This window comes from Papaver somniferum, unplaced genomic scaffold, assembly GCF_003573695.1.
Source record: "Papaver somniferum cultivar HN1 unplaced genomic scaffold, ASM357369v1 unplaced-scaffold_118, whole genome shotgun sequence".
Classification (NCBI taxonomy): domain Eukaryota; kingdom Viridiplantae; phylum Streptophyta; class Magnoliopsida; order Ranunculales; family Papaveraceae; genus Papaver; species Papaver somniferum.
Window position 1 is genome coordinate 10,136,236 of NW_020620825.1, and position 23,912 is coordinate 10,160,147.

The 23,912-nt window shown below is 37.4% G+C and overlaps 2 protein-coding genes and 1 non-coding gene across 4 annotated transcripts; all 3 read left to right on the forward strand.

The window, feature by feature from the left end:
* Window positions 1-554: 554 nt before the first annotated feature.
* Window positions 555-3,550, forward strand: LOC113330345 (hexokinase-2, chloroplastic-like). Of its 2 annotated transcripts, none has more exons than XM_026577158.1 (9): window positions 555-1,153; window positions 1,236-1,386; window positions 1,496-1,678; window positions 1,759-1,833; window positions 1,916-2,080; window positions 2,306-2,401; window positions 2,542-2,672; window positions 2,882-2,963; window positions 3,056-3,550. In XM_026577158.1, the coding sequence occupies exons 1-9, from the start codon at window positions 849-851 to the stop codon at window positions 3,407-3,409; spliced, it is 1,542 nt and encodes a 513-aa protein (XP_026432943.1). In that variant the 5' UTR covers window positions 555-848; the 3' UTR covers window positions 3,410-3,550. The 2 variants fall into 2 exon arrangements, with proteins under 2 accessions (XP_026432943.1, XP_026432942.1); XM_026577157.1 differs by having other exon boundaries at window positions 556-1,153; window positions 3,050-3,550.
* Window positions 3,551-9,831: 6,281 nt separating this feature from the next.
* On the forward strand, window positions 9,832-9,921 carry LOC113330760. The gene has a single exon (XR_003350482.1). It is a non-coding gene; the product is annotated as a small nucleolar RNA Z101 (small nucleolar RNA).
* Window positions 9,922-18,746: 8,825 nt separating this feature from the next.
* LOC113330669 (hexokinase-4, chloroplastic-like) lies at window positions 18,747-21,568 on the forward strand. The gene is made up of 9 exons (XM_026577497.1): window positions 18,747-19,065; window positions 19,175-19,316; window positions 19,426-19,608; window positions 19,689-19,766; window positions 19,861-20,025; window positions 20,211-20,297; window positions 20,446-20,564; window positions 20,773-20,854; window positions 20,942-21,568. The coding sequence occupies exons 1-9, from the start codon at window positions 18,875-18,877 to the stop codon at window positions 21,293-21,295; spliced, it is 1,401 nt and encodes a 466-aa protein (XP_026433282.1). The 5' UTR covers window positions 18,747-18,874; the 3' UTR covers window positions 21,296-21,568.
* Window positions 21,569-23,912: the final 2,344 nt, after the last annotated feature.

A 23,912-nucleotide genomic window follows, 5' to 3' on the forward strand; every position in this document is an offset into this window, starting at 1 on the left:
TACATTGAACATACACCGAATGTTTAATAATTTTATGAATGCTCAAAAATATTAGTATAAAGAGGTTTTTGCTACAGTAACTTTTTCCCAAAAACGATAGGAACTACGGAAAGTATAGATACACCGAAGAAGTGTAGCACCGTGTGAGAGGATGGTGGGGCCCACCCCTATCCCAATGCAGAGAAGGTGACATTGAGGCTGTCTGATCCCCTCTCGGTGCACATCACAGTGTTGTTCTTCGGTGGGTCTATCATCACTCTAGGAACTATTCCTTATCAAACAAAATACTCCCTCTGTTTTTGGAAAGAGATACTTTTATTTTTTTCATTTTAGCCTAACAATAGGTCAAATTAAAAAAGTGAAAGTATCTCTTTTCCAGAAACGGATAGAGAATTATATAAAATGCTGAAATGGTGGGCCCTTATCTTCCATTTTGACCTAAATCCGATGTATGCTGATTTAATTGACCACTTATTGGCTCAATCTAGTAATTAAGCATGTCGATAGTTTTCCATAGTGGATAACATAAACGTTTTTTAGTTCATCGATAGCAACAGTATACGACAAGCATACAGTTATTCTGCCTTGAGATGTAGCCAAAAGTCCTTAATACCGACTTCTTCAGATCTAGAGCCAGAAGTTCAAACAAAAATCAATATGACTCGGCAAAATTACTTAAAAATGTCCGTTAAGTTACTGCTGATTTGTCTTGTCGTTTTATATTATTAATCGGAATTGCCAAGAAAGAAAAACGTTGCCCAAGAGAAGAGAAGGAGAAATTAAGATCACAGACTTCTACTCTCTTCTCTCAAGTCTCATCTCCATTTTCTGAATAGATCTCAATTAAAATGGCAATTGCATCACCATCATCAATAACTGTCAGATCATACTCATCACTGTCACCAGTATGGTCAGTTAAACGAGTTTCACAGTCACAGCTAAGGATGATGGCCGTCAGATCAAGTAACAGTTATAGTCTCTCTGTAAGTACTACTTCGATTCTAACTAACCTTCAGAATAACTGTGCTACTCCTCTTCCTATACTTCGCCACGTGGCAGATTCAATGGCTGATGATATGAGAGCTGGTCTGGCCGTTGATGGTGGTAGTTCTCTTAAAATGATTCTGAGTTATGTCAACAGCCTACCCACTGGGTATGTATTTGCAACTCAAATTACTGAATTTCAATTTCCACTAAACTTAGAACAAACTGGGTACTTTTGGTTGATTGAATAGGAATGAGGATGGGTTGTTTTACGCTTTAGATCTTGGAGGGACAAATTTTCGTGTATTAAGGCTACAATTAGGTGGGAAAAGTGAACGTGTTGTCGATACAGAATTCGAGCAGGTCTCCATTCCTAAACAACTTATGTCTGGTACCTCAGAGGTTTGATATAACAATGTCATAATTTTTGGATCATCTTTCAAATGTCTTAATTAACGTATGATGTTGATTTCTTATATGGTTTTATTTATTTTGTTGTGGTGCTGTTTAGGAGTTGTTTGATTTTATTGCTTCGGGTTTGTCGAAATTCGTAGAGAAGGAAAGTGAGAGATTTAGTTTTCCAAGTGGAAAGAAAAGGGAAATTGGCTTTACATTTTCTTTCCCAGTAAAACAGATTGCCATTGATTCAGGAATATTGATTAAATGGACGAAAGGGTTTGCTGTTTCAGGAACGGTGGGTTATGATCACATTTTCTTTTGGATTGTAGTATGTGTTGATGTTAAATGTGATTGCGAATTGATGACTAATGACAGAGAGGAAAAGATGTAGTTGTTTGTTTGAATGAAGCAATGGAAAGAAAAGGACTTGATATGCGGGTGTCTGCTTTGGTAAGTTCAAACATGTGCTTATCTACGCTATTAAGTTGGTCAATGTTCATATATAATCGTGTGGTTTGAACTGTTAACACAGGTTAATGATAGTGTTGGAACGCTCGCTGGAGCAAGGTATTGGGACGACAATGTGATGGTTGCTGTCATTTTAGGGACTGGAACAAATGCTTGTTATGTAGAACGCATGGATGCTATTTCGAAACTGCATTGCCAGGGTGACCAAGTGCCTATATCTGGGAGTACGGTGTGTAAGCAAATTTCTAGTCAATCAAAAGTTTTCAGATTCATACTTTAACCTCAAATTGCTCACTTGTAGTAGCGTTCCAGGACTGCCAAAGATATAGCCTTGTCTGTTTTCAGATGGTTCATACTATAACCTGCTCTTAATATTGATATGGTTCGCATGTAGAAATGATGTTTATATAGTTTTCAAGTTTGAATACTAACGAGCTTCTTCACAATAATGCAGATCATTAATACTGAGTGGGGAGCATTTTCAAAAGGACTTCCTTTAACAGATTTTGATAAAGATATGGATGATGCAAGTATTAATCCTGGTGAGCAGGTAAAACCGTCACTTCCAAACCGGAAATAAGTCATTATATTAAGGTTGCAAACTACAGATAAATGATGTTCTGATTTCACATCAGGCTCAATTAAATTGTAACTGTTCTTTTCTTCTTCACTCAAAAATGCTCAAAACAGATATTTGAGAAGACGATTTCGGGAATGTACCTAGGTGAAATCGTAAGGAGAGTATTAGTAAAGATGGCTGAAGTGGGAAATTTGTTTGATGAATCTATACCCGAAAAGCTCTCAACACCTCTTGTTCTAAGGCACGTTCAATATCTCTCCATCTTTTATTTGTGTCCTTCTGCATGTATAGTCAATTTTCGTGACCCTCTTTAGGTTCAGTGGGAGCCAATTGGCCGTTTCACATAGTACCTAGTGGATTTTCTTCCCTTACTGTTAGTTACGGTAGATGAAAATAAACCATTTCAGATAGATGCTCTTACAGTTTGAAGTATATAAACATATTTTACAGGACACCTGATCTATGTGCTATGCAACAAGACAACTCCAGTGATCTCAAATCTGTGGGCTCAATTCTAAGCAGCAAATTTGAGGTAAACCCTTTACATGTCATTCATAATTCAATTGTGGAAATGCTTGGATCCAAACTACCAGTCAATTTGAACCATTTCCCTTGCAGGTACAGACCAACTTAAGCACAAGGAAAACTGTTGTAGAGGTGATCGACACCATAGTGAAAAGAGGAGGGCGGTTAGCTGGTGCAGGAATAGTTGGAATTCTTCAAAAAATGGAAGAAGATTCCAAGGGAGTTATATACGGAAAAAGGACCGTGGTGGCCATGGATGGAGGTTTATATGAAAATTATCCACAATACAGAGAATATCTTCAAGATGCAGTTACTGAGTTACTTGGTTCAGACATCTCCAAAAATGTGATAATAGAACACTCGAAGGATGGGTCTGGAATTGGAGCAGCATTATTGGCCGCTTCTAATTCCAAGTACATTAACGATTATCAAAAAGGAGAAGCCATCCTGTGAAATTTGTGCAGTACATTTTTTTGTAGTGATATTATTTTCCTTTGATGTATTTGTAAGTTGAGGTCTAGTTTGACCTCGTGTAATTTGGACTTTGAACACCCACACCCAAACAGATTAACTTGAGATATATATTTCTACAAATTGCGTGCTACTCCGACTATTCGCCAGGCATAACTATGTGCAGATAGAAAAAACGGGTTTTGAAATGCATGGAGCAAGACTTGATCCCTGGACCTACCACTAGTTGTTTTTTCATTTTGAATAGATAAAACAATAGTCACACCTAGACAAAAATCTTAAGACCATGGGTTTTGCCTAAAGGGCATTGCCTTTTGGGTCTGCACACTTTTATGTGAGGGGGAAGACCTACGCTATGGCAAGGTTGTCTTTCCCGTACGCTTGTGTGTGGGGGAAGACCTAGACTATGGCAAGGTTGCCTTTCCCGTACGCGCGGTGCTTCACCACGAAGCACGCCGCCGTTCGGTCGGGCGGGTGTGGGTGTGGGTTCATTAGATCCTATCTTTTTGCTGAAACTTTTGGTACGTGTTTTCCACACATGTAGAAGAATCTTACTCCTTGTCTGTACGTGTTTGGCTTGGCTTCTGTGTGTGTCTCGCATGCTTTTGACTGACTGGCAAAAGAAAAAGCAAAAGTTGTTTTCTGCAAAAGCTGTTTTCTGAACCTGATAAAAGCAAAAGTTATTTTCTGCACCTGACAAAAGTTTTGAGTCTTTCTTTGTTCCTGTTTTCTATGCCTTTGTCTGTCACGCGTGGGAATCTTTTATGGTTAGTAACGGGTTATTTTTGGTTGAAATAAAAATGAGTTTTCAGCTCAGTTTTAATACACATGGTAGAGAAGAAATACACTCTTTCTTTCTGGTTCTTCTCTGCTACTGGTTTTGTTTCTCTGTAACTATCTTCACTTCTTCATACATCTCTGCCAAGCTCTTAGAGTACTCTCTTTGTATGCTACATTGAGGAGTACTATCAGTAGTTGTATCCTGGAGGTGACTCGCCAATTGTTATAGCATCTCTCTACAAGAGGAGTAGCAGGTGATATTGCCTTTAGGTCAGCGTATCCATACGTGCCTCTACTCATTCCTGCTACCATTATCAGCGCATCTTCCGGAACATCAATCAAGCGTCGGGTTGAGCTAAGTATTTTTTTCTCAGTTAATTACGATTGTTGTTACTGTCACCAACATGTGCACCGATCCATAGTTCTTGCGAAAGACAACATGGTATAGTTGTAGGACTTTTTATCTTCAATGAAGTATAAATTAGGAGGATTGTTCTGATTTTTTCCTTTACCGTACGCTTGTGTGAGGGGGAAGACCTAGACTATGGAAAGGTTGCCTTTCCCGTACGCGCGGTGCTTCGCCCCGAAGCACGCCGTCGTCCGGTCGGGCTGGTGTGGGTGTGGGTTCATTGGATCCTATCTTTTTGCTGAAATTTTTGGTACGTGTTTTCCACACATGTAGAAGAATCTTACTCCTTGTCTGTACGTGTTTGGCTTGGCTTATGTGTGTCTCTCGCATGCTTTTGACTGACTGACAAAAGAAAAAGCAAAAGTTGTTTTCTGCAAAATCTGTTTTCTGAACCTGACAAAAGCAAAAGTTGTTTTCTGCACCTGACAAAAGTTTTGAGTCTTTCTTTGTTCCTGTTTTCTATGCCTTTGTCTGTCACGCGTGGGAATATTTTATGGTTAGTAACGGGTTATTTTTGTTTGAAATAAAAACGAGTTTTCAACTCATTTTTAGTACACGCAGTAGAGAAGAAATACATTCTTTCTTTCTGGTTCTTCTGTGCTACTGGTTTTGTTTCTCTGTAACTATCTTCACTTCTTCATACATCTCTGCCAAGCACTTAGAGTACTCTCTTTGTATGCTACATTGAGGAGTACTATCAGTAGTTGTATCCTGGAGGTGACTCGCCAATTGCTATAGCATCTATCTACAAGAGGAGTAGCAGGTGATATTGCCTTTAGGTCAGCGTATCTCATACGTGCCTCTACTCATTCCTGCTACCATTATCAGCGCATCTCCTGGAACATCAATCAAGCGTCAGGTTGAGCTAAGTATTTTTTTTCTCAGTTAATTACGATTGTTGTTACTGTCACCAACATGTGCACCGATCCATAGTTCTTGCAAAACACAACATGGTATAGTTGTAGGACTTTTTATCTTCAATGAAGTATAAATTAGGAGGATTGTTGTGATTTTTGCCTTTCCCGTACGCTTGTGTGAGGTGGAAGACCTAGACTATGGCAAGGTTGCATTTCCCGTACACGCGGTGCTTCGCCCCGAAGCACGTCGCCGTCCGGTCGGGCGGGTGTGGGTTCATTAGATCCTATCTTTTTGCTGAAACTTTTGGTACGTGTTTTCCACACATGTAGAAGAATCTTACTCCTTGTCTGTACGTGTTTGGATTGGCTTCTGTGTGTGTCTCGTATGCTTTTGACTGACTGACAAAAGAAAAAGCAAAAGTTTTTTTCTGCAAAAGCTGTTTTCTGAACCTGACAAAAGTTGTTTTCTGCACCTGACAAAAGTTTTCAGTCTTTCTTTGTTGCTGTTTTCTATGCCTTTGCCTGTCACACGTGGGAATCTTTTATGGTTAGTAACTGGTTATTTTTGATTGAAATAAAAATGAGTTTTCAGCTCATTTTTAATACACACAGTAGAGAAGAAATACATTCTTTCTCTCTGGTTCTTCTCTGCTACTGGTTTTGTTTCTCTGTAACTATTTTCACTTCTTCATACATCTCTGCCAAGATCTTAGAGTACTCTCTTTGTATGCTACATTGAGGAGTACTATCAGTAGTTGTATCCTGGAGGTGACTCGCCAACTGCTATAGCATCTCTATACAAGAGGAGTAGCAGGCGATATTTCCTTTAGGTCAGCGTATCTCATATGTGCCTCTACTAGTTCCTGCTACCATTATCAGCGCATCTCCCGGAACATCAATCAAGCGTCGGGTTGAGCTAAGTATTTTTTTATTAGTTATTTACGATTGTTGTTACTGTCATCAACATGTGCACCGATCCATAGTTCTTGCGAAAGACAACATGGTATAGTTGTAGGACTTTCTATCTTCATTGAAGTATAAATTAGGAGGATTGTTGTGATTTTTTCCTTTCCCGTACGCTTGTGTGAGGGGGAAGACCTAGACTATGGCAAGGTTGCCTTTCCATTACTTGCGGTGCTTCGCCCCGAAGCACGCCGCCGTCCGGTCGGGAGGGTGTGGGTGTGGGTTCATTAGATACTATATTTTTGCTGAAACTTTTGGCACGTGTTTTCCACACATGTAGAAGAATCTTACTCCTTGTCTGTACATGTTTGGCTTGGCTTCTGTGTATGTCTCGCATCCTTTTGACTGACTGACAAAAGAAAAAGAAAAATTTATTTTCTGCAAAAGTTGTTTTATGAACCTGACAAAAGCAAAAGTTGTTTTCTCACCTGACAAAAGTTTTGAGTCTTTCTTTGTTCCTGTTTTCTATGCCTTTGCCTGTCACGCGTGAGAATATTTTATGGTTAGTAACGGGTTATTTTTGGTTGAAATAAAAATGAGTTTTCAGCTCAGTTTTAATACACACAGTAGTGAAGAAATACATTCTTTCTCTCTGGTTCTTCTCTGCTACTGGTTTTATTTCTCTGTAACTATTCTCACTTCTTCATACATCTCTGTCAAGCTCTTAGAGTACTCTCTTTATATGCTACATTGAGGAGTACTATCATAAGTTGTATCCTGGAGGTGACTCGCCAACTGCTATAGCATCTATCTACAAGAGGAGTAGCAGGCGATATTGTCTTTAGGTCAGCGTATCTCATACGTGCCTCTACTCGTTCCTGCTACCATTATCAGCGCATCTCCCGGAACATCAATCAAGCGTCGGGTTGAGCTAAGTATTTTTTTCTCAGTTAATTACGATTGTTGTTACTGGCACCAACATGTGCACCGATCCATAGTTCTTGCGAAAGACAACATGGTATAGTTGTAGGACTTTTTATCTTCACTAAAGTATAAATTAGGAGGATTGTTGTGATTCTTCCACCGAGATTATCCTGCTAACTACCTGAAGATAATCATTCTCTTAAACCACATCCTTGGGTAATCCTCATGCGAAGATAGACAGGGAAACAAAACATAAATGGGCTATTTAGCCAAAAGGGTAATTTTCCTGGGTCAAATGGACGGGTAAAAGTTTGTCTGGGTCAAATGGACAGGGAAATAGTTTAACTTGAAACTGACCACTATACCCTAGTTCCACTTTATTCTATACTTCATTACAGAAAAAAGAAAAGGCTTCTTTACCGTCTCTTTAACAACCATTAGTGTTTCTTCCTTCACCATCTCGACCATCACAAAACACCACCATCGGCATCATCTTCCTTCGCGATCTCCATCTCCACCACCATGAAAACCAACACCGTTGTCGACAACATTGTCTTCCTCTACTATCTCTATTTCCTCCACAATCACAAACACCAACATCGCTATCAATTTCATCACCTTTATCCAACAACACCATTATCAGTACCAGTAACACCACCATCAAAAGTGGTTTTATGTGAATGCCAATTTCATAAAAATTTCTCAAATTTATTAAACTGAAAAGGTTAGGGTTATGGGTTAAATCAATTTCACAAGATGAAACGGAGAATACTCTCGAATTGGTAAATTTCTTAACCTTAATCGTTTTTTATTAGATTTGATTTCAAATTTGTTTCATTTTAGTTGATATATTAAAAAATGTTCATCGGCAAGTATCCTATCCCTAATTTACTTTTGATTTTAATATCAGAACTCATAAATTGTGCATCTTTTTGTATAGAAATGCTAAAATGTGAATGAAATTTAGGTTAGAAATGTTGTTCGATTGTGATTAGAAAGTGATTATGAGATGCTGAAATTTTACTATGTGTTTTTCTGAATTTGAGCGTGGATGAAATCGGTTTCATCCTGTTTTTGGTTGAGCTAAATTTGGTTTCATCCACATTTACACTACGATGAAATTGGTTTCATCCTGTTTTAAATTGGAATTTGTTTCCATACAAGTTTAAAATAGGATGAAACCAATTTCATCCTTTCTTAGATTGAGCAGAATTTTGTTTTCACCCATGTCACTACACCATTTTTCCAGATTCGCAACCGTTACGAATATTTCTGTTACAAAAAGCCGTTACAACCTGGTTGTAACACGTTGAAGCCGTTATGAATTTTTTTATGATTCGTAACAGATGCTAGCCGTTACGAATCGTAACAGGCTAATTTTTTACGCGTGCTGCTCACACGCTTGGTCACACTAGACTCGGGTAACATGTGTATTTGCACGTGTGCCATTCATCCATGTGCCATTTTTTTCCACCCAACATGAATTACACTAGAGGATAATTTCACCCTTAAAGATATGATTTTATCCCCCTCTCATCGAGTAGTGAACTACATTTCTCGTTTCCCTTCCTCTTTCTTTTTTTCTCTCCCTTCTCATCGAGTAAACCCATTTCTCTTCTCTTCCCCATGAATACAGATTAACAACATCTGATTTTAGTTCTTCTCAACTGAAGATATCAGTTCTTTAATCATCATCGTCGTCATCATCATCAGTTTAGGGTTTCGATTTCAGTTTTATCATCACCAGTTTTAGGGTTTTCTCTAATATGTTATCAAATCATCTAATATTTGAAGAATTGATCTTCAATCGTCTGTTAAGCGAGTTTAGGTTTTCGATTTCACAAATCTCTGCAAGTACTTATCATCTGTAGGATTTCGGTTTGTAATTAGATTTTAGGGTTTCAGTATTTCAATCGATTTTAGGGTTTCTTGCTACTCGTTGATTTGGGATTGAAATTCTTAGGGTTGGGTTTGATTTTCTACAGACGAAGCCATATTTAATTAGGGTTGATTTGAATCGTCGTAAACAGACTAGAAACCTTCTCAATATGATGTACATAGTTATTATTTATGAATCTGTTATTATTTATGAATCTGAACTGAGAGCATATTAGATTTCTGATTCTGATTTACGATTTCAGTTGTGGTATGTATTGTTCATTGCAAAATAAGGTTTATTGTTAAGTTTATGTCTCTTTAATAATTATACATGACAGGTAGGGTTTAGTCTAATGGAAATAAGTTTAAAAGTTTTCATGTAACTCATCTTTAAGAGTATGAATCAAGTATCCCAACTGGGTAGGAGGCCCTAGTTTGATATAATGTTGTTGGGGCCCTTTTGCCTCACTTACTCTGTGTTGACTATACTTGACTGGGTCAGGGTGAGTCTAATAGGCAGACACACTAATAACCAATCTCAATTAGAGTCTGACTATAATTAGCTCTAGCTTATCATTCTTTCTATAGTTTCATTACTTTCAACGGCGTCTTTGTTTTGAATAAAACATTTATTATGCTTTAACTGTAGATTTACAAGGCAAATGAGGAAATTTCATACGTAAATGGATAATTTGCGTCTAAATATTTCATTGATGTTAACACCTTAGAGATTTTTGGTTGATTTCAGAGGTGTGGTTTGGTCGGACGAGCTTTCCAAGTTGAAGATATCTGTATCTCAAGGGTGTTACCTCCTACCCAATGACTTCAATAAATTTATAGTGCACAATGTCAAGGAGCTCAAATTGTTGATGATGCACAACAGGTAAAACCACTTTCCATTTCATCTCCCTTGTAGTAAGATTTACCATGTAAAGATGAGTTTTCACTTTCCTCCGGCCTTTCTCTGTGCTTAGGTTTCTCTTTTTCTTCTCTATGGTATTGGTATTGATTTTTACTTGTCACCTTTATCTTACCTGATTCAGGACTGTTTGTGCTGACATTGCACACAACTTTTTTATAATAAAGAGGAAGGATATTGTTGAGCGCGCATATCAGTCGTAACTTGTATGTTTGTGTTTCCAACAAGACAGCTAGGTAGCGCAGCCAGGAAGACGAGTATTCTGATCTTACTTTACTATCCAAAAATTCTTATTTGTTACAAGTATAACTTGGATTTGTGATCTGAAATTTTTTCTTGGTGCAGGTTGATCTTGCATCAAATATCTTGGTAGACTTTCCTGACACAGTTGGGAGTTTACGGTATCTTAAGGTACTCCAATCTTTTTTTTTCCTACCATTGTCAATTATCTGAATCATATCATCATTTACTTAGTCGCATGTTTTGTAGGCTCTGCATCTGAGTAATAATGGCCTCAAATCCCTTCCTTCGACGCTATTCAAAATGTGCACCCAGCTCTCGACTCTTGATCTTCATAATACAGAAATCACAATTGATATTTTCAGTCAGGTATTGACTTTTGATTCTTTTTTTTATCTAAAACTTTTGCAAGAGGTGATAGTCTTATGTATCCAAGTATTATGTCACACAAGCAGTTTGAAGGGTGGGAAAGTTTTGATGAGCGTTGTAGATTAAAGCATGAAAAGCAACTGGATTTCAGAGTTGGAAGTTCTGGTGTGTTTGATGAAGGTGATGATAAATATTAAAAAAGGTACTCGATCTCTCAAGTCGCACATTTCCAAAGTATATGAATGCAATTCCATATACATTTCAGATGATCAATCAAAGATAACTTATATGTTGAATGCTTTTTCATAGTAGTTTTTTTTTTTATTCTTACTTTTGTAATTACAATATGCTTTTGTGCAAAAAAAATTAAAGGTATTGTAATCTTCCAATGTTTGTTGTGTCTGAGTTTCAGTCTTCAAATGTTTGCTTTCTCTGCGTAGTTTGGTTGAACATGCCAGTTGTTTCTCCTTCATATTCCTAGTATTTTCTTCTCATAATATTTAGAAATGAATTTTCTTGTCATCAGGGTGTTCCTTTAAGAATTGAAATTGGATCTCGCGATGTTATGTGAGTCATGTTTGTGTAGATTTGTAGGTTACAAGTCCTAAAAAGAGTATATGTCATGGTTTGTGTAGTTTACATTCTCAGTATATCTTGCGTCTATCTTGTGGGGATGTAGCTGGGTTATTTGGTCAGACATTTACATACCGGCTAGATGTTGTTAGGAGGCGGATGCAGGTACCTCTTGGTTTTTTTGTGTCCGCATATTCTATCTTAAGTATTCGTAAAGGCATTCAGTTTAAACTTGCTTTCTTTATTACTCAACTTAAACTTGCTTTCTTTGGTCTTCTTTCTGTGCATATTGTTCCTTCACTAACTATTGTATTCAAGGCATACGACATGATGAAGTCTTAGCTAAGAGTTTCTTTACTAAATTTCTACTGTGTTTTGTATCAGCAAGGATATGTGATCAAACAACAAGAAGCACAAAGCAATCTAGTACGAAATCGCCAAGAAGATAAATCTGTATTAGTAAGTTACAAACAACTCAAAGTCTTTGATTTTAAAATTCAACCTGCTAATTATTTTCCTGGCATGTTGATCTTACAAACTGTCTTAAAAGCCTCTCTTTTTTCTTTCAATGTGCAGGTTGGCATACATATTTCTGGATAGCTTTAGTTCCCCTCTTTTTAAGCTTGGTAATCCCTCGAGCTCAATATACATGTTTTCATGATTTCCTATTCCACCAATCTTTGATTTTTGATTATGTTATCGTTTTTGCATTGTCCTATGTGTGATGTTATGTGTTATCTCTAACCAACTAAATTTGGTTTACACTCTTGCATTTGCCTAATTTTCTTGTCTAACAACGTTGCTGTTAAACCGTTGTTAACAGTGTTTTGTGTCTGCAGGTGAAGTACTGCGTAGCTCCTTCTTTCTTGGTAGAGATATCATGTAAGAGCAATGGCCATTGGATTAAAGATGCATAGCTGTTGTCGCGTTGGATTCCATCAGCTTTGTGAATCCTACTTCAGATGCAGCAGTCTGCGGCATGAGAAGGCTTTTATGTGAGTCGTATTTCTGTTCCTGTTAGCATGTGACATGGGAAAACTTAGATATAAGTTATGAACTTAGAAAGTTTTATAAGTTTCTATGAACTGAACTTTGGAACTTAGTAAATTTCTATCTATGTATTCCCTCAGAATTTGATACTTAACAAAAAAAAAATTGGTACTTAGAAAAATTTGTGTTTTTTATATGAATGTGTAGATATGAATTGATCGAGTATAGTATGAATTGATTGAAACTATTGTTAGATATGGATGATCGGTAGAATGAAATGTGTATTTATTTGGAATTCCGGCGTATCCCGGTCGAGAATGAGCTGCCGGTCAACCTTGATCCGGTCAAAATTGGTCATTGCTGACTGATTTTGACCAGGTCAAGGTTGACCGACAGTAATATTTTTACAGTTACAAAAAAATTCGTAACGGCTTTAACTTGTTACAACGTCTTGTTACTAAATAAATTCGTAACGGCTTGAGCATGTTACGACAGTGCCACGTAGTAACGGCTCTAAGCTGTTACAAGGGCCGTTACGAAAAAAATTCGTAACGGCTAGTGGGCCGTTGCGAAAAAATTGTAGCACCCCTTTTCGTAACGGTAAGGAACCGTTACAACCCCGATTCGTAACGCTCAAAAATCGTTTCGAATCGGAAAAAAATGGTGTAGTGTGTTTGAACCAGGATGAGACCAGTTTCATCTAATTCAGCAGTGGGTTGAATTTGGTTTCACCCATGTTTAAACTAGGATGATAATGGTTTCATCTAATGTTACATTGGCTTGAATGTAGATTCACCTATGTCTAATCTAGGATGAAACTGGTTTCATTGTGTGTTAGATCCGCTGAGTTTAGTTTCACTCATGTTTAAACTGAGATGAAACTGGTTTCATCAATTTTTATATTTGGTGAAATTTGGTTTCGCCCATGTTTAAACTAGGATAAACTGGTTTTGATGTTTGCCGAGACGGAGTGGGTATGAATTTATTATAATACCACACTTATAATTTGCAATTATTTCGTGTCATCACCCGGGCATATGTTGTACGCAGTACATGAATGATCAAATATTAGTCTTTAGTTTGGATCATAAAGCTCTTGCTTCTTGCAATATTCACGGATGCACCATTTCATGGCTATCAGGACATATTCTTGAGCAGGCTTGGAAGGAGATGGCTGAAACACTTACCCAAGCAGATTTTGGCAAAATCCAGGAAATCCTTGAAGCCGTGCCACTGAAATGGCTGCCTGACAGTTCTAGTCCCTCATGTATGTTTTGTAGCGTGAGATTTCATGCTCTTATGTGTTCGAGGCATCACTGTAGGATTTGTGGAGGGATATTTTGCGGTGAATGTTCTAAAGGAAGGAGTTTGTTGCCTGTAAAATTTCGGACAGAGGATCCAGAATGAGTCTGCGATGTTTGTTGTGTGCGTCTCGAAAATGAGCAGTCATACTTAATGGAACAAGTAAGTCGAGCAGCGCAGTTTCCGACTCATGACATAACAGACCTCAGTACTTTGCGGTCATGGGTAAACTTCCCATGGTGTCAGTCAATGGAGGATGAAATCTACAAGGCTTCTAACATGATCCTTGGTTATTACAAGGTAAGGCGTTGCTTATCAAATTAGATTTCCTAGCTGAACTAATATTGTGTTGACAAACTGGGAATGGAATGTTATTAAGGTTTAGGGACAGGTGCAATCATACCCTTATTTTATGCATGAACCTATCTTTTCGCAGCTGTACCTCCGATTACAACATTGGTTTAACTAGGTCATATCTAAGTGGAAAACAATTATGAGCTTTTGGAGCCTTTTTGTTAGTTAACATATAGTGGGTCTGTGAAGAGAAAATGAGAGTGAAAACAGATATCTTCACTAAGTGATCTACCCTCTACTTCTAGGGGCTAACACAAGCTACAAGTGAGCTCACCTTGCTTAACTTTCATGAGATTTTTATAAGACTTAGGTGTTATACATGCAACTACCGAGCAACACTTATAAGAAAATGTCTGAGAGTACTAAATAATTTTTCTGTCTTTTACTCTGACCAACCATGGTTTTATTGTTGCAGGTGCTTTTGTGGGGTGTTCTTGTTGGGAAAATTAGCACCCCGAGCGCAGCGGAACACAGGATCACAAAGGGAAATTGGTGATTTGAACCAAACGTGGGAGAAATAATAAGAATTAAACAGGAGATAAAAAAGCACACACAACCATAACACAAGATATACATGGTTCACCTTTACAGGCTACAACCACGGCCAACACCACCAGAAAAACTTCCGTTAAAATCAAAGACCATTACATGCTATTACGCAACCCAAGACAAGACCAAAGAGTTAACAAGATATACCCAAAAACACCATTAAATAAACCGTAGAAACTAACTCTCTAAACCATTCTCCAAATCAGCCTCATGTCTTCTCTTTTACATCGTCTTCATAGCTGCTACTAACAGATGAGAAACATGGAAACACTAGAAACTTGGTTTAGCGCAAAGCCCCAAACCCTAAACACTAGAATACCAAAATCCTCTCCCTACAAGTTTTTCTCTCACACCGATATTGACCTTCACGGTAACACACGATCCTCCCTACCAAAGAGACCAAAATCCTAAGCACAAGGATTTACCACTCTTCTAGGTTGGATGTCTACATACCTACAATTCTAGTCTTATTTATAGAGAACACAAACTTGGCCACCAAGTATTAATCTCCTATTAGGAAACTAAATTATTTCCTAAACTCTATATTACCTTGATTAGGAAATCCACCTCAATCTCCACCTAATGTGGAAACAAACTTAATCTAGGGAACCCATGGTTTTCCTAACAATCTCCACCTCGGATCATACTATCAATCATGAGAGGAGTATAGGAAATCACCACCGTCTTCCACCAGAGTTCTTCACCATCTCTATATATCTTTAAAATTACTTTTGAAGCTCAACCCGAACTTTCATCTTCATAGAACCATCTCTTCGACCAAAATACCATGACGTTGATAAAGTCTTCAAACCATCTTATTTATGGAAAACACTTGTGAAATTGATCATGTTTCACAAACACCATGAAAATCTTTAATCACCATCAACGAATCCTTGCACAGAATCCACCATTGATCACCAAGAGAACCATCCAGAAGAATCACCGCTAGCTCCACCTAATCAATAAGCTAATAACATATTGAACTCTAACCCAGAAAGGAAAAATTAGCTTCAATATCATACTCCAGCACATGTCATGATTATTGTGTGTCTGAAACAAACCATAAGACATCTCCACTGTGATTAACAGGCTTAATCCTTTAAGCGATTCTCAAAGCCATCACTAATCTGACATACTCTTTACCACTATCACACCTAACATACTCGCTTAGAATATATACCGTGTGAATGCCCATATTATTATGGTACAGGCTTCCGAGATCAGGCACATTCTTGATATTCCGTGCAAGCCATCAAGAATACTTTAACATAGACTTAAGAACAAAAATCTATAACATCTCGTGCATAACTTCGAAGTGTTGCTGGACTTTCTTCTACATGAGACTTCACAGTCCCATCCTTTATTCGAACTTTGTAACCCATTCTTTATAGTGTATGATTACTAACACTCTTCAAGAATTATATATGTATTCCACCTCATTCATCCTTATTTTTCATCCCATATTACATCATAAAAATCAAACGAAGAATATACTTCTACCAAGTTGAACCTCCGATTTGTAAATCACATCACAAACCCATCTTTGTATAAACACCGGTTGAAACATTATCTTCAAAACAGATTTCTCCACCCGAACAATAAACCATCGTTCAATTCCAGGTTCAATCACACCCGCCCGTCCAAAGCTCTGATACCAATTGTTGGGAAAATTAATACCCCGACCGTAGCGGAACACAGGATCACAAAGGGCAATTGGTGATTTGAACCAAACGTGGGAGAATAATAAGAATTAGACAGGAGATAAAGAAGCACACACAACCACAACACAAGATATATGTGGTTCACCTTTATAACAGGCTACATCCACGGCCAACACCACCATAAAAACTTCCATTAAAATCAAAGACCATTACATGCTCTTTACGCAACCCAAGACAAGACCAAAGAGTTAACAAGATATACCCGAAAACACCATTAAATAAACCATAGAAACCAACTCTCTAAACCATTCTCCAAATCAGCCTCATGTCTTCTCTTTTACATCGTCTTCATAGCTGCTACTAACAGAGGAGATACATGGAAACACTAGAAACTTGGTTTAGCGCAAAGCCCCAAATCCTAAACACTAGAACACCAAAATCCTCTCTCTACAGGTTTTTCTCTCACACCGATATTGACCTTCACGGTAGCACACGATCCTCCCTACCAAATGGACCAAAATCTTAAGCACAAGGATTTACCACTCTTCTAGATTGGATATTTACAAACCTACAATTCTAATCTTATCTATAGAGAACACAAACTTGGCCACCAAGTATTAATCTCCTATTAGGAAACTAAATTATTTCCTAAACTCTATATTACCTTGATTAGGAAATCCACCTCAATGTGAAAACAGACTTAATCTAGGAAACCCATGGTTTTCCTAACAGTTCTCTCAAAGGGAGTATTGTGACTACTCGTGCGCTTGAGAACTCTCGGTTCTATGGTAATTCCTCCATTTCTGCATTGTATATTCTTCTCGGTTCATTACCTCGTCCACCTACATCTTTCATGGTCTGTGACACGCTTTCTGATCTATTTCAGAAGCTTGATGGGTAATGAGGCTTTAAGTTGGATTCCGGAATTTCTGTTCAGCATCTGGTAAAAGCTCGGTTTGCCTATGAGTTAAATTCATCTTTTTTGTGTTGAAGAGTTCCGTAGTCATTGATGGTACCCCTAATTAGTTAGTGTGAACATGTTTATTGTACATAATGGAAGATTTTAAGAACTAAATGTACAGACTATAGACCTATTTGATTGTGTAAATGATCTGCTAGTCAGATAATAAAAATTTGTTCAAAAAACGTTGTTTAAAAGACTGAGGGTTATATTAGGTAGAATGTATTTTTTTTATTTTTTTTTCCTGGGTGAAATATCCAAAATGGTTAATTGAACAGTATTTTTTTGATTCATGTCCATATAAACAGTATCAAAACCTACCAGTCAGTTTCACCCAAAAATTATTGGTTTTGAACTTTTTAACCAATTTTGTGGTAACAAAACCACTCACTAATTTGTTTCCTCTCAACTCCGCTCACCGTTGCTGCAGGCCTCTTTAGTCTTTACCCTTTCTTGAATGTTGATAATCAAGACCACTCTGATAACTCAAACTTCAACTAATAGTTAGCTCCGGGGCTGGAAATTCTTCAATTGTTGTCTTCGAGTGTGTGGGAGTTGCTTGGCCGTTAGTTACCGAGAATGCCCGAGAAAAGGTTCCCATTTTCTGCAGTACATTTGATCCAAAGTCACCTTAAGAGCAACTCAGTGGTGCGAGTATAACCAAAGACCAAAGAAGGAAAAAAGATCAAATTTTGGGTTTAGTATGGTGTGTGACGCTACGGTGGAAAGACTAAATTTGGTCAGACGTACATTATATGTTTGCCTGGTATGGGGCGTAGACTATACCAACGCCTGATTGGGTAGATCCTAAAAAAAAAATGAAAGAAGTGGGGCGAAGGTATAAAGCCCGCCCCACTAAAATGGTTTTGAAAACAAAGAATGGGGCCCCATACAAAATAATTAAAAAAAAAAAAATGGGGCGTAGACTTTGCGTACGCCCCATGTGGAGCGTAGACTATACCAACGCCTGATGTGGGGCGTGGAATATACGTCTGCCTGATGTGGGACGTGCACTATATATCCGCTTGGTGATGGGGCGTGAAGTATACCAACGCTCGACTATATTTGGGTTTAGTCTTGGTCCCAGACCAAATATACTCTGAGTTTTAGTCGTTGATCAAAATTTGATCGATAGTACGTTCCAATACGTCTGTTCAAAAGACCAAATATTTTGGTTTACTCTCCCACTGTGGACGCTCTAAGGGACCAAGCCACTTCTGACTTGTCTTCTTTGGTCAGAGATTCAAAGTGGTTCACCCTTCGACATCTCCCCGAAATCATCAGGATATACGTCATCATGCTTGCGAAGTTAAATTATTATACTCCGTATTAATCAAACCATCTTCATCTTGTCTTGGCATAACTAACTAGGGGCGCAAAGGCCAACACAAAATAATTGACAATTATATTAATAAAGCATTCCACTGTGCTGAAAGAAAAGTCAGTATACGACTAATAATCTAATAAATCATTCCGCCGTACAGAATAGTCAGAATGCGACAAACAATCTAATATTTCATTTTCATTCAAAAACCAAGGAAATGCTAACAGTATGTACATGCATTATCTAACCACGATCCATATTTTAATGTTAATAAAAGTTTCTTTACCTGTAAAGTGTCTATCCAAGCGCGGTCTATACATATATTCTAGTTTCTCCTCATTCTGGGCATCTTCACTACAAGAGAGTTTGCTCAACAATCACCATTAACTGTCATTATTGTTATCACTATCACCAGCAATTTTTACATTCTCCCAAACGAGGCGGAAGACGGAGGATGGGCGATTGTTCAAAAACCATTTCTGAAAATTCGATCCTCGAAATCCTGCAGGATGAGTGTGCTACTCCTATTGATGTACTAAACAGAGTTGCAGAATCAATGATTGCTCATATGAAAGCTGGACTTAATGTTGATGGTGCACGTGATCTTAAGATGCTTCTAAGTTATGTTAATAACTTGCCTACTAAGTATGTTCTTCAATTGATCTTAACTGGACCTATCTGATTAATTCCTTCATTTGATTGCTTTGCTCTTATCTGGTGTTTAACACGTATCACTATGAACTTGGATGATTAGGCAGGAGACGGGGCTGTTTTATGCTTTGGATATTGGAGGGACGAATTGTCGTGTGTTAAGGGTTAAGTTAGATGGGGAAGATATTGACATCCATAAAATATCCAGGGAGATACCTGCAGAGCTGAAAACCGGTACCTCAAAGGTAACATACAGTATGTCATTTTTTTCTTAGAATTTCACTCTTTTTTCTTCCTTGGATTTCTCTGTTTCCCTCTGGAAACTTATAGATGTTTTCATTTGTTTAACGCTAGGAGTTATTTGGTTTTATTGCCTTGGGTCTACGGGAACTTGTAAATTGGGAATTTGAGGCATTTGGTATTCAAAAAGATACGAAACGGGAGATAGGTTTTACATTCTCATTCCCAGTGGAACAGACGTCTATTAATAAAGGGACATTAATCGAATGGACTAAAGAATTCAATATCTCAGATACAGTGCGTATTTCTTTTTTCTTTCATCAATGTTCCTTTCATTTGTCAGTTTTAATGGATTGAGAAATTGATGACCCCTGCAGATAGGAGAAGATGTAGTTGCTTGTTTGGTAGAAGCTATGAAAGAACAAGAACTTGATATGTTTTCTGTAACTGCGCTGGTAAGGCTACTTGGTCGTTTGCGTCTTCAATGAGACACAAAGTTAAGTGAATGATGCCTAGAACAACCAATATGCACTTGTTGAATGCTTGCAGGTTAATGATACTGTGGGAACGCTCGCTGGAGCAAGATACAAGGACAGTGATGTGAAAGTTGCTGTCATTTTGGGCACTGGAACTAATGCGTGTTACATAGAACGAACGGATGTGATTCCAAAACTCAATAGACAGGGGAATCAGGGTCACGTTACTGGAAATACGGTGTGTAACCCGATTCTGTTTTAGTTCCATCATTTAGTCCTGATAGTCAGGATTTTAGACTCGTCGTAAATAGATTAATTCTTGAAATTTGATTTGTGTTTGTGCTCTACAAATGACACTAGTGTTGCAGCATACTCTTTTTGGTTTGAGGCCTTACTTTGACGAATGTCTTCATTCAATTTCAGATCATTAATACAGAGTGGGGAGCATTTTCTGAAGGACTTCCTTTAACAGAATTTGATCAAGACTTGGGTACTGATCTGGGTAAACAGGTAAGACAACCTCAACCATTTCTTACTTAATGTCTGCTTGTTGTGTGGTCTCTGGTAGGAATGCTAAACTGATATTGTCTCAATTGCCGTAAGCTCCCCTTGCAAATAAGCTAAACTGATATTGTGTATTCTCAATTGCCGGAAACAGATATTTGAGAAGATGATATCTGGTAAATACCTAGGCGAAATTGTGAGTAGAATTTTGCTCAAGATGGCTGAATCGGAAAATTTGTTTGGTGAACACTACACGCCTTCTGCTGTTCTAAGGCAAATATTATTCCTACTAAACCTTTCTTTTGCATACGTACTCGATTTTGTGGTCATAGGTATTTGGTCTGGGCAGCACTAGCCGCTTCACGTAGTGGCAGATTTTCTTTGTTTTATCTCTAAACAGAATACTTCTGTGTAAAAATCGAACTACGTATGATAACAGATACCACTCCTAATATTTGAAGTCTGCAATTCTATTTTACAGTACACGGGAATTAAATGAAATGCAGCAGGACGATTCCGACGACCTGAAAAGTGTTGGATTAATATTAAACGAAACATTCAAGGTAACTTGTCTTATCTGTCTGTCCGTCAGACATCCAGTTTTCTACTTCAAATCATCAACGGATATCATGTATTTAATTTGTGAACAGGTCGAGACCACCCTAAGCACGAGAAAAACTGCTGTAGAGGTGATTGATGCTATTGTCAAAAGAGGAGCACGATTAGCTGGTGCAGGCATAGTCGGAATTCTTAAGAAAATGGAACAAGATACGGAGGGATTTATTTATGGGAAAAGGTCCGTGGTGGCCATTGATGGAAGTTTATATGAACAATATCCACAGTACAAATTATATCTCAAAGAAACAGTTAAGGAGCTGCTTGGTCCAGAGAAATTTGAATATGTGGTCATAGAACAATTCCATGATGCTTCCGGAGTTGGAGCTGCTTTATTGGCCGATACTAATTCCAAAGTGTATCATCTGCCTCGTGAGATTTGTGAGTGAACGGATTAGCTTTGAACATATGGCAGGCGGAAGGAGACCTTAACGGCCCACCTAAATAAAACACAAACAGTAGCAATCTGAAGCAACGTGAATGTCGATTTTAATACTAGTATATTTTTATTGTTAGTTTTATTCGGCAAAATTAACTGGATAAATTACATCAAAAAAAAAAGGCTGGATAAATGCAAAGCAAGATAAATTCGTTGGAATGACCCTTGTTGTAACTTGTAAGGATACTGTGTCTATTATGAATTCCGTTCGATTTGAGAAAAATTTTGGTAGTTCTGATGTTGAGAAGTTAATTAGACCTGTTTCCAGAGATAAAGTGGTGTATACTCTCTCTACTATTAAGTCTTCTTAATCACGAGGACCCGATGGATTTTCCGGTTATTTTTTAATAATAGTTTGATTTGTTGTAGGTGATGATTTTGTGAAATCTATCTTCAATTTCTTTAGTAAGGATAATCTTTTCAAAGAGGTAACTAAACATTTGTTACTCTTATTGTAAAAATGGAAAATCCAACTTCTAATGATTTTAGGTAAATTTTTTGCTGCAATATTATTTATAAATGTAGTAAAGTTTAACGCGTGCCGTAAAGGCACATATTCCATAATAAGTAAAATAAGATTGCCTGTTAGTTTTAGAGCTACACGTGGATCGGGCGGTTAGGGTTTCATCGAATATCACCTACCAACGCATCTATAGTGGGTATTTATATTCATAACCAAAACTTGCCCGCTACGAGCCGATCGGTTTCGGATTTAAACGCGCTAACCCGGTTCAGATTGTAACTAACATTTTTTTTTTGAAAATAAGATAATGCATTGAAGAAACAAAAAGAGAAACACAAACAGACAAATTGTTGTCTATGCTATCAGAACAGGACATGCCGTATTCTGAGTTTGAGACAACAACCTATTGGTATTATTAATACCTTCATATTGATTACTTAACTTATCTAAACTTAAAAACATATTTAAAAAGATAGATAAATCTTCTTCCCAGCTATTAAAAATTGAAGATTTTCTTGCCTTCTACCTCCAATTTATCTGCCACAGAGTTGCCAGATCTGTGAGTAAATTTGAAGCCCAAAAAGTTATGGCAATCCACTACGAATTGAACTACTAGGAATCCAAAGCACTAGCAACAACCCACAACTACTCTGGTCAAATCAAGGGATGTCGAATCCTACTTGAACTACTAGGAATTTGGTGAATCTCACTCACATTTCACTCTCCATTTCTATTATTAATTTATTTTATTACTTACGGATTTCTTGTGTGAGTTTAATTTTGATGATTGTGATTTATTAATGTTTGATTGACTAATTCTGCAGAGTAAGATGAACTGATGAAGTGATATAGGCTAAATCTGATGGTGATGTCTCAATTTTGGTGGTAAAAACCAGCCAGATGAGATTACAATCTATAGTGGTAAAAAAAATTTCTCAATTTGGTGTTTTAGTTATGATGTATCTTTCTCTCTTATCATATATGATAGCTAATTTTGATTCTGAATCCGTTAAAGTGTTTTATGCATGAATAAAAGAAAGGTCTGATGCTATTGTTATAAATGTGGAGGGCTAGGTTGTATCTACCGGGTTTATCGGGTGGGTTCGGTCGGGTTTAGAATCATAACCAACTACCAACCCATCTATATTAGGTTTTTATATTCATAACCAACTACCAACCCTTACGGGAGGGTTCGGATTAAAAACCCACTGGTTCATCGGGTGTTTTTGTGCACCTCTAGTTAGTTTTGACATGTGTCCAAGGTAGTCAATATTGGTTGTACTGGCCGATATTACAGGTTTTTATCGGGTACCGGAAAATAACTATACAATACAGAAAATATCGGTGATACAAAGACGGAACGATATTATCGGTTGTACAGGCCGGTACAAGATGATATATCGGTTTTACATATATATTGATAATATCGGTTTCAATGAATAAATTTTTCATCAACATGCATCTAACCTTTACAGACAAATACAACGGAAATTGGAGAAGGTAAAAATCCCTAATATATATTTATAATGTAAAATCAATGACTATATTGTAGGATATAAGATGGAAACCATATTCAATTGCAAGGCAAGGAAATATAAAAGATAAAAGTGAAGGATAATAATAATAAAGATTTTCCTACATAATGAGACAGAAATCAAGATGCTAGCTAATAAACCACCTTGTATTTTGGAAATTCGAGATATGTGTATGATTCTTGTTATTTTTACTGAGGTATTATAAATATTTGAAATTATAGTTTTAATGATGTATCACCGATAAAAACCGATATAATATTTTGTATAGATGTATCGGACCGAGCCGATACGAGACCGATACAAGTTATTAACTACCTTGTCTGTGGCATTCATTTGTTGTTACTATATAAAGTGATGAAAATTATTTCTCATGCTCATGTTCTCTTTTGTAATATAACAAAGTTTATTTTAACACTAAAGAAAATCAACTAGACTTATATGATATAACGTTACGTGTGTCATTACGTCACAAAATAGCATTTCATACTGTTATACTGACAAACAACCTCTATCACTGAAAACACTGGGGGTACCAAAATACACCACTAACTTTTTCGTAGGCAATCTGT

Bases quoted from the DNA above. Each gene is read 5' to 3' on its own strand.
- LOC113330345 (XM_026577157.1), top strand. From the start codon at position 849: ATGGCAATTGCATCACCATCATCAATAACTGTCAGATCATACTCATCA. The intron at 1,834-1,915 runs GTAAGTTCAAAC...CTGTTAACACAG, and splicing joins ATATGCGGGTGTCTGCTTTG to GTTAATGATAGTGTTGGAAC. The intron at 2,402-2,541 runs GTAAAACCGTCA...TGCTCAAAACAG, and splicing joins GTATTAATCCTGGTGAGCAG to ATATTTGAGAAGACGATTTC.
- LOC113330669 (XM_026577497.1), top strand. From the start codon at position 18,875: ATGGGCGATTGTTCAAAAACCATTTCTGAAAATTCGATCCTCGAAATC. The intron at 19,767-19,860 runs GTAAGGCTACTT...GAATGCTTGCAG, and splicing joins TGTTTTCTGTAACTGCGCTG to GTTAATGATACTGTGGGAAC. The intron at 20,298-20,445 runs GTAAGACAACCT...TGCCGGAAACAG, and splicing joins GTACTGATCTGGGTAAACAG to ATATTTGAGAAGATGATATC.